This window comes from Vigna umbellata, chromosome 5 (genome assembly GCF_029865625.1).
Source record: "Vigna umbellata cultivar VRB3 chromosome 5, Vumbellata_1.0, whole genome shotgun sequence".
In the NCBI taxonomy this organism is placed as follows: domain Eukaryota; kingdom Viridiplantae; phylum Streptophyta; class Magnoliopsida; order Fabales; family Fabaceae; genus Vigna; species Vigna umbellata.
The window spans coordinates 29,945,983-29,956,887 of record NC_142169.1 but is presented as its reverse complement, the minus strand read 5'-3'; the positions used below and the strand labels follow the sequence as shown (position 1 = coordinate 29,956,887).

General features: G+C 34.4%; 1 protein-coding gene across 1 annotated transcript; it reads right to left on the bottom strand.

The window, feature by feature from the left end:
- Positions 1–4,026: 4,026 nt before the first annotated feature.
- On the bottom strand, positions 4,027–10,469 carry DGD1 (UDP-Glycosyltransferase superfamily protein). The gene is made up of 7 exons (XM_047314037.2): positions 9,797–10,469; positions 9,121–9,153; positions 8,504–8,591; positions 6,273–6,757; positions 5,927–6,193; positions 5,296–5,645; positions 4,027–4,947 (listed from the first exon to the last, which is right to left on the bottom strand). The coding sequence occupies exons 1-7, from the start codon at positions 10,379–10,381 to the stop codon at positions 4,413–4,415; spliced, it is 2,343 nt and encodes a 780-aa protein (XP_047169993.1). The 5' UTR covers positions 10,382–10,469; the 3' UTR covers positions 4,027–4,412.
- Between the last annotated feature and the right edge of the window lie 436 nt (positions 10,470–10,905).

The following is a 10,905-nucleotide window of genomic DNA, read 5'->3' as shown; positions in this document are numbered from 1 at the left end:
TTTATCAAATCACATATCGGTGATTACTCTTCTTTGTTTCATTTGTTAATTTCATAACTGTTATTAATAGTATCATAATTATAAAAATTCTTTATTATCATTATTATCACGATAATTTTTATACCACTCTACCACATCAAATTTTTTTATAACAACCCTTGCTATAATTACCATCATCATTATGTCGTCTTATTATTTGTTATATTACCATCATCCTTATTTCTAATATATAATTTTGTTACACATCTATGCCATCTACTCTTATGTTTTATCTTATTCTATTAAATCATTAACTTCAAATAAGTCTAGAAGATAGTTAACTTTAAGGTTACTATAAACAAATTAACCCACTTCATTAATTTACAGTGAATTATAAATCACTCTGACCTATGAATTTTTTAAGGCTACTAAGTCAACTCAATTATTTGCCCATTGACAGAAACGATAATGAGAAAATTTTCATATCCTAATGTGAAAGTAAACTATGTTTAAAATTTACAGAAAACACGAATTCACCAAAATGTAACTCTTCTTAACCCTCGTAATTAAATTAGATTATATATGTTTCATAATTTTCTTCATCAAATTTTTTTCAAAAATAAAGCAAAAATGAAATAAATTTCTTTTTTAAATTAAAATTAATTTATTCAGGAATAAAAATATTTTTAAAATAAATGTAAAATATCTTCTACAAATTAATATATGAAAAATTAATTTTAATTCATAGAAGAGAAAAAAAATTCTGTAGTTAGATTTTATGTAACTCATTACAAATTAAGTTGTTGACTTAGTGTAACAATCTAATTTTAGTATCTTATAAATAATAAAATAAAATATTACAAGATTGATAAATAAAATATATTCTTTTAACATATAAATATATAGTATTAATATAATTATAAAAAAATCGTAATAATAATAATATATATATAATAATTAAGAAAAATTACTAGACTATATAAGAAAAAAATATCATGGAGCATCATCGTTTTCCATTAGAGATGTTTCAATACCCCTACTCATAGTAATCATTGCAAAAGAAAGAAATACATAAACAAAATAACATGAAAAACACGAAATTCCTAGAATTATGTCAAACATATATAAGGCTCATATTCATTAATAAGCTCATCATTACCACCATTTTTTTACATCATTATTTACATGCATATTTATCCATAAATCATCAACCATTTTTGGAATAACTCATAAATCAACAATTATTTTAACATTCACAACATCATATCCGAATAAACAACATAATGCTCTTAAAGATACATAAAGTCTATTGCGGATTCATTTCAAACAGCCAAAGAAAAAATAATTCAAATATAAACATGAGGGCTCGGTGTTAGACCTCTCGCAAAAGGTGACGCTTAGCACCATTCTTCTTGGGAAAAGGTATGCTCAACAACACTTTTTAACCCTCAACATCTTTAAGCTAAGACCTGCAGTACAAGGAAGACGCTCAACGACACCCTAACGTCACTCAATGTCAAAACATTCACAAACTTGACATCACTTAACGTTATGCCATCCACAAATTAGGATATTTAGCGTCACCCTAGCACCACTAAGCATTGTACCAGATACCAAATCTATTTCTTATACTTCTTACGAGAACTTATATTTGTTGAATTGATCAAATGGATACTATTTTCTTAGTTAATTAGTTTAAAACAATTTTATCTATAAAAACTCATACCACTTGACCAATTGTTGAGATTATAACTCTCTTAAACATACAAAATCAAATCCAAACCAACAGGTTCATAAACCAAACATTCCAACCAAAATTGTCAATTCATCATACAACATAATCATGCAATTTATGAATCTAATCATGAATCAACAAATCATACTCAACACATAATTCAATAATCGAGTCAATTCACCATTCAATAATACAATTCTATATTCAAGGTACATATAACTTATATTAGTACAATTAGTTTCCTTTATCTTAGAAACAAATGAATTTGTTCTAAGAAATCTCAAATCACTTCCAACTTATAGGATGTCCTATCTATATCTAAGAACTACACAAATACAATCAGGACATACAATTAAAATCATTAATCAATAGATATTGGTATAGAAAACTCAAACTACATGCGAGTCATAAAAATTCACGTGTAAGGAAAGAACATACATATCAAGAATTGACAGACCAAGAAAAAAAGCTAAAATTCAACTTACGAACGGAGAAATTAATCCATTCAAATTGAAGAGCTCACCATAAAGATCAATCATTCAGTCTCGGTTCTTCAATAAGACGAGCAGAGAGAAAGAACTTCTAAAGAAAAATAATAAAACTCTAAAAAAGTGATTTCTAAAAGCATTGTGTGTTTTAAAATAATGAAACTCGTCTATAATAAAATTATTTATATTAAAAAAAATTAATATTAAAATAATAAACTCTTTATTTTTAAATCACTAGTGTCCTCTCCAAACTACCGGTTTTCTCCAACCCCTATATCCCTCTAATTCTTCCTTATTTTTCTCATCATGTGTTTACTCTCATTTTTTTCTTCTTTCGATGCGTTGCTATAATTAATTCATGCATCCTCGTATTAAAAATTTCTCATGTTATCCTCTTTTTTAATTATATAATTTGAAAGTAAATAATAAGTTTCATATTATATAATTTAGAAACTTTCTTTTTTCAAAATAATTATTTTATAACTTAAAAGTCAAAAATGACTTCCGAAATATATAAATGGAAAGTCAAGAAATTGGAAAGAGCCAAGAAAAAATAGTTTGTGAATTGCTTAATCCGGAAGTCATTAGACTTTGGAATTAAAAAGTCCAGAAAAGAAATTGTAAAGCCAAAAATATTTTCCAATGTAAAGCCAAAAGTAACTTCTAGAAATTGGAAAAAGTTAAAAAAAAAAGCTTTTGAATTGCATAATTCATGAGTCATGTGAGTTCCAAATTACACAATCCAAAAAAGGAAAGTGGGAATTTCTTTTATATAGGGGTGGAGAAATCCCAATGGGATTTGTTTTGGATGGTTCCTACGCAAGCCCCTAATCAAGTCTAGTATTTGGAGTTAGAAATTCTTGCTGCACCCCTCAAATTTCAACTGCACCCATCAAATATGTGAAATATCAAAATTAATACTATTGGTTTTTTAATCTAAACTAATTTTTTTTAACCTTTCCTTCTTTTTCCTCACTGAACAGTGCAGATGTGTGAGTTCTCCATTCACCCACCCTCAAATTGTTCTATACCCTCAAATCAACATCCATGAAATTCTCTCCCAACAAAACACAAATTCAAGAAAAAAGAGTAACAGATACCCAAAAGGAGTTGCAGATGTACAGAGATTGGAGTTGCAGATGCAGAGAGATCGAAATTGGAGATGTAGAGAGAAATAAGTAGCACAGAGACACTTCCAGAATGACCTTTCCAGAAATTCATGTTTTCGGATCTCTCATTTCAGAATCCACGCCACATCTATTTTGGAACCATTATCCCGGAACACATTTTCAACATTATCGGAATTCCTTTTCCGGGAGAGTTATGCATGTTCTACCTCAACTACTTCTGGAATGATTTTTCCAGAATGATACTTTACTCTTCCAGAAACACGAATTCGGAAAATCATTTCTCACCTCCCACATCTATACAGGATCACATCTTCTGGAAGTGTATTCCTCACCTCCTACAGCTTGTCTGGCTTTTGCAAATCACCACCACCTCCACCCCCACTAAAGCTTCCCAGAAAACCCTACACAAAAAACACTCCAAACCAATTCAACATTGTCTCACAACTTTCAAATAAACAACCAAGGATAAAAATGGAATTCCATTGATAGGGTGCAGCAAGCAATTGCCTTTGAAGTTTATTCATCCTTACATAAATCAGTGACAACATTTTCTTCCCCTTTTTGAACTAATTTCTTTCCTGATTAAGATCACAGCAGCAATGCCCTTTATTCTTTAATTTCCCTCTCCTTCCCACTAACCAAAATGCCTGATGTTTCCGTGTGGAGAGTGAATACCCTAAGGAAGTCCTTCAAGTTACCACAACTGAACAATTTATTCCACGTAAACCGATGCAAATTTATTACAGCTTATTCTCCACTAATTACGTGGCAGAACGTTCTACTTTTTGTCATGCAACTTTACATTAGCTTTCTATTAGTGTTTTGGTAAAATATTAAACTACATCACTTACAAAAAAACAAAAAGAACTACAAAATTTAAAGAATTGAAAACCTAGAATGCTAGTACCTAAGACAAACCACTGTAATTCAGAGCAGAAACTAAAATTCAAACCACTAAACGATCCCCAGCCATCCATAAGTTTTTCTACCTACAAGCATGAGATAGTTTTCACAGTACTGCTTGTTATGATCTGGTATGACAAGTTTCCCTTCGCCACCTGTTCAAACTAGTCAATCCATTCACCAGCCATAGATGGGATTTTCTACCTGCGGCGGCAAAAGATGAAGGTCTTTACAATGCTGTTTATCGTAGTCACGTGTCCCAGGTATTGCTCCTGTGCATAATCTCAGGAATTCATTCCCAGTGAGACAATAGTGAGCAAATGCTAAGCCTCCATCTACTAGTTCCGTCAGATTAGGCATTGAAACTGACTTGGGAACGAGCTTTCCTTTATCCAGGCTTGACTTTTCACCATTATTTTCCTTATTCAGGATGCTGTCAAGCTCAGAATATTCCATAAATCTTTGAGTAGCGGCTTCCCAAGAAAGTTGATATCTTTGCTCAGGTGTTAGAGGATACGGCTCGTTTTCTAATGCTTCTTTTACTTTTGCCACAAAGTCTTCGGACGTCCTGTACGTCAAACAGTTGGGAAATGACCTGAAGAACTCGTTTGACGGATGATCTGCACAAACTACAAATTTTCCCATGGCAAGTGCCTCAGCTGTAGCAGTGCATAGCACATCGCTAATGCTAGGATTTATAAAAACTTTGTACCTACAAGAAGGATAAATTGTGTCAAAACAGGAACAAATTTTATAAAAACAAGTTTCAGATTGTCAGGGTATGTAAAGCATGAGAAAGAATCATGTGTAGGTGAATGTGCAGCATGCATGTATAAAAGATAGCTTTGGATATTGCATTTTCTGAACACAATCAATTGATTCAATGCACCTTAAGAAGGTAAGGGAGTAAAACATAGCACAGTTTCACGTTGTAATACATGTGTAACTTCAAAATTTATTTCCACCATTTCATTTAGGTGTATTTCACAACAAATTGGGACTATTGTTGTGAATATATTTCACTATAAATTTCGGAGCTCAGTTTTCAGACTGTTCCTACCCGTGAAGAGAATCGTCTGCATGATCTCTTCCTTTTTGAAAGCTGAGATTCAAATCTAACTTCCTAGCTGCACTCCGAACTTCATTAGCATCCTCTCCATTTCCAAACACATCCAACTTGAAGCCGTCAAGGTCCGCCTTATGCTTTGCTAATAAATCTATCAACTCCTTATATCCCTTTGCCCACACCATCTTTCCCAAGAAATACGCCCCTTTTGTAAAGGATTTCTGCCCAAGCTCCCTCTCTGCAGCAATTTTTTCTCCAATTTCCAAGAACTTTGGATTCACACCATGAACATTGCAAATTACAGACTTGGGTAAATTCTGAGTAGCAGCTGAGAGACGAAGAACCTGAGTATATAAGCAAAAAATTTAGCACCTTTTCTCTTGATTAATTCTTTTATGGTTAGAAATCCTTTTATCAACAAAAACACCAAAACCATCTAATAATCTCCTGAGTTAGGTAGTGCTGGCCTAGACTTTTTTAATTTATCTTCTCCTTAAAGGAAAAGTCTGGTCAAACACAATTTTATAAAAAGCTTTAAAAAAGTAACTTTTTTCAGAATAAAGGAGTTTCTACTTTTAAAGAGAAGGAAAGCCCAAGAAAAATACTAGAACGATAAATTACATACCTTGTGGCAGTATGCTCTTGTAACCCAGTTGTTTATGTGTTTCACAAAGAATGCCTGGAGTGCTCCATTTTTCTCCCTCTTGATATATTCCAAGTAATTTGTGTGAACAATACCAACAACATGGTTGAATTTGTCAGTCCAACGTTTGCCATGATGATACCAATTTAAATGTTCCGGCTCTTCCAGGATAGCAATGTCAGCATCCTTGGATGGTATAAATTGAGAAGTATCTCCAGCAGGTATTATACTCCGTCTTTCCTTTGAAAACTACACATGAGAATGAAGAAATGTAAACATTGACATAAGTGATATGAAACATAAAGGAATAATTCTACTGAAAACTTACCTTCCCAGGATAAAAAGAAATTTTGAAGTCTGCCTTAAAACCAATCCTTTCTTCAAGCCAGCTACGTATGTAAACTTCCTGTTCTTCTGGTGAAGTAAAAGTAAGACTGCTGGGATAAACAAGCTCTTGATCTGATTTAGAAAGCCATGGAACCAACAGAGTGACTTTCTGCTTTGCAGATTGTGATAAATATGCAGCTCGAAATAGGGGGTTTACAGCTGTTCCTGTCATCCAAGGAAGACTAGCAGTTGTGACTATTGCAACATGTCTTTCACTATCAGACGGATCATGCTTAGCATGGTCTGTCCAGAATCCACCTTCGTGACGGTGTCCTGTGCTCTGAAGGACGCTTGCTATTCGTAAATCCAATTCATCATTTATGTTTCCATTCCCAACAATAGAAGACTCTTCCCCAGATAGGGATTGCAATAGAAGATGGTTTCTGCGTTTGCTATACAAACTTTCAACTATCTTGTCACATACGTCTGCGATGAAACCACATTTAAAAAATCATCAACATTGAATAGCAGATCAAGTGAACCATAGAACCATAAACTAGATATCTAACTTCAAAGAAAACAAAGATATTATACAGCCTACTCACAAACATTGTTCTAGCACCAAATTTGAAAACTTTAAATATCTATAGGCAGTGACCAATGACCAAGCACTAAAGAGTTTCACATAAAGCAGTTGGCCATGAGTCACGAACTGTAATGATTTCAAAAGACACGGCAACTTCCAAAGAGCAAAACACGCTCAGAGTGTAGGGATTGTAGGAGCACAAAGATGAGTGGCGGCTGGTGGAGGAACAAAATTTCTTGGAGGGCACAATGGCTTCTGAAGAGAAAAATTGCTTGGAGGGCACAATGACTTCTGAAGAGCAAAAAATGCATTGATGGTGTGACCGCTGCTTGGGAGAAAAATTGCTTGGAGGAGGTGGTTGCTGCTGGAAAGCAAAACATGCTTCAGCGGGGTATTGTATATCCGAGAGAGAACGTCAGAGACAAAGTCAAGTTCAATACGTCTAAGGAAAAAGTCATAGCCTAACATCATATTAATGCCAAAACAAGTCACAGATGGTACCACTCAGATACTATATTGAAAAGATTTTGTAATTATGTGTTGTGTACACACGCTTCATTTATCATGAAGAAGAGATACAAACTACAAGAATAAGGAACAAAATCAATAATTAATAATGAGAATTTTTTATAAGAGATTTTCCTACTTGATGCAATCAAATCATATCCTATTTCCCTATTTAATGTAATCAAATCATCTCTTTAACATGTATAACCAATCTCTTCCACTTAATTAACCAACTAGTCCAACAAAAGACTTAATGGACCAAATGAATAACAGCTGATTTTATTCAACCTTCACTATATTTCCTATCAATTGATGTGTTTTTGATAAATTAAAAAGTGAATAACTAGAATGAGTATTTTGAAAATCTAAAATTGGATTAGAAGTATACCTCATGTCAATCATGCTAATAAAAATCTCATTAATGAATGTTTCAACTCCCTTAAATTATATTAAAAATTAGTGTAAAATACAATGACAAATGAAAATATCTTAAATCTTGATCACAAATTTGTTGCATCTTGAATTTTATTATTTTCAGTGAATGATAAAGTTGACAACTAAGCAATTGACAATCCGAGTGATTACAATCATTTTCAACAAGAAATTATTTGATGGTTTGGGAAACAATTTTTCATGTTTTGAACAATAATCTTCATCTACTAATTATCTGCTTGACGCCCACATAGTTGCATGAAATATATGACGAGTTAATCACACTGTTAAATAACTAAGGGATGAGGCAGCTAACAAATACATCAGAAGTTGACACCTGCTTACCAATCACAACAAGAATAATGCAGTAGTATATAGCATAGCAAGGTAAATTCCAAAAAGAAAGTAGAAAAAGGACATGGGTAATTATTGTAGCTGGAAAGCATTACATCGGTTTGTTTCATTTAGCTACTTTACCAGATACATGGAAAAGAATGCTTATACTAACCATTCATTGTCTAAGATTTCAGGAAAGGAGAAACCAACTAGGTGATTTATAAACACAAGAAAGTAGAAACAAAAAAGTCACTTTACATTGCAAGCGAAAATGTTTCTACCAAAGTTTACTGGTTAAGAAAAAACAGAACATAAACTTCCGGATAAGATGTATAAAGTGGAAATCCCAATAATTGGGCATAACTATGTACCTCTTTTCACTCCAAGATGGTCCAGAAATGGCCCAGACTGTTTTACAAAGTAGGCAAGAAGTTCGGGTACATCCAATGGTGGCACTTCCTATGAAAGATGAATGAAAATGTTAACCATGGTTTATGATTCAAATCAAGGCCACAAGTTCAGAGCAGACAAGAATCAGAACTCAGGAATATTTGACACGTGTAGAACACATCCATAGCATAGATGTCAGCGTCATGCTTAAGTGACTTAGCCCATATTTCTTTAGTATCATATATCCAATATTCTCCTAACTGATTGCCCTAATGTCTAAATTAAACATTAATGTTACTTTGAAAATGGAATATAAATAAATGTCTATGCCAACTAACTCAAAGAAATATTTTTTTATATCCAGCTAAAAAAAATCAATATAGTGGAACTTCATGCCCAGAGGCGCAACCTAAGGATCCATGGACTGGTGTTTGATCGTATTCAACAATATATATATGCACAGTGATCCATTGAAAGTTAGATTACAACCTTCAAATGACCAGTCTCATACAATTTCTTGTTAATTTACAAAAAGTACAAAATATTTGTCCAGACATATTCATATAAACAAAAGAACCAAAACATACAACGCACAAACCTTTGACTCCTCAGGCTCCTTGCACATTGATTTCTGCAAGAAAGTCAAGAAATGAACACGTAAGCTTTCAAAAGCACTTCACAAAAATTTGCTCATTTGCCCAAAAAATACAAGCCGGAAATCACAACAGCAATTAAAAAACAAAAACTCGGGAATCCTCATAAAGAACAGTTAACGGTAGAAACCACATACATGAGCCGAGTACATGATTCACTAAAAATAAACAAATAAACCTGTCAACACACATCTCAACCAACAAATGGCTTGACCTCAGTACTGTTGCACTCGTGCCCGAAATATGGCTCACACAATAATCATTTCAAATTCCTTCTTAATTTCGTTTAGTGAATCATTAAAGTTATTAAAACATCCAGTAGTAACAGAAACCAAACACAAATCAGTTATCAATTCAGAAGGTGATTTTTAAACTGTCGAACAAAAAGGGTATTTAACAAGTAATAACAAATAATCTTCCTACAGGTTCTAATTGTAACATCAATAATCCATCTGCACAGATAATTTTCATTAACAAATGCAGTGGAATAGCCAAGCAAGTTCTTCCTCCAAATAACAATGACTTAAAGTTAGCCACAACCAGAGACCCTACCCAAAACACACAGAGCCCTACAATTAACAAGAAACCAAGAAAATTAGTAAAAGAGGAAGAAGCACAGACCAAGCCAGACTTGACTTTCTCCAAGAATTCACTGTTCTTGAAAGCCTCGAAAGAAGAACCGCGCTTCTCAAACTCCTTGAGCCTGATCTTCAATGCACGAATCGGCTCCCAGTCCTTCGATTCACCCTCTCCCTCGTTTTTCCACTCCTCCCAGAAACTCAACCTCCTTCCCCTCTTCTCGAAATCCACAATCCCATCTTCCTCCGCCGACACAATAGCCTTCTTTATCGCGGAAAGGTCGATTCGAATCCGCGACCTCGGGCTCCATTTCTCCAGAACCCTCTTGCTGAAATCGGGTGAGGAGTAGGCGCGTCGAATCTCCGACAGCTTCGGGCGCAGACTCTTGACGAACTCGATCTCCCTAGGCGGCGGAGAGCGCATGGCCGGAACCGAGAACGGCGGCGTTGCGGAATTGAAGAAGTTCTCGAGCTCGCGGTCGAACGACGTGGCTAGGTCTTTGAACGAGTTCGCTCGGTCACGCATGAGTTGGATATCAGCGTCCGCCGAGTCTCGAACCTCGCGCCAGCCCTTCGACAGGAAGGAGAAGGCGTTCGATGAGGTCGGAGTTTGCGGATGGGTCGCCATGGCTCAACTCCGACACCAGTGCGTTGTTTCTAAGAGTGTATGCAACGCGGAAGAATAACGAATTGTGTTTCCTTTCGTAAGAGCCACAAACGAAGATGGAGGGAGGGAGCAACCAAGTTTTAACGGTCAAGATTTTCGGATAGTTCCCAAATTTTCTCGAAACTTGGTCTTGCCACGTAGGACGCACAATGGATTGCATATGGTGTCGTGGAAGGATCACGTGATGTGCTGATGTGTCGAAATATGGTTGGCCCACGTCCCCGTCTCTTGATTACGGAATGTGGATTCGATGAAGAATATTCGAGCCGCCTAAAGAAAATATCCTTGTTAAATACTAAATCAAAACAATATTACCATGCTAAATAAGATATATTTTATTTTTTTTTAGAAACCCCTTGTGCTTAAAAATACTAGTATAAAACAAATAAAAGAAAAAAAAAAGATATTTTTTTCTCTTTAATTAAATAGTAAAATTAAAAATAATATTTTAAGACAATCTGGCCATGATTTCTGTTATCTCTCTT

Bases quoted from the DNA above. Each gene is read 5' to 3' on its own strand.
- DGD1 (XM_047314037.2), bottom strand. From the start codon at position 10,381: ATGGCGACCCATCCGCAAACTCCGACCTCATCGAACGCCTTCTCCTTC. The intron at 8,592-9,120 runs GTTTGTGCGTTG...CATCTTTCATAG, and splicing joins AGGAGCCTGAGGAGTCAAAG to GAAGTGCCACCATTGGATGT. The intron at 4,948-5,295 runs GTAGGAACAGTC...TCCTTCTTGTAG, and splicing joins GCAGACGATTCTCTTCACGG to GTACAAAGTTTTTATAAATC.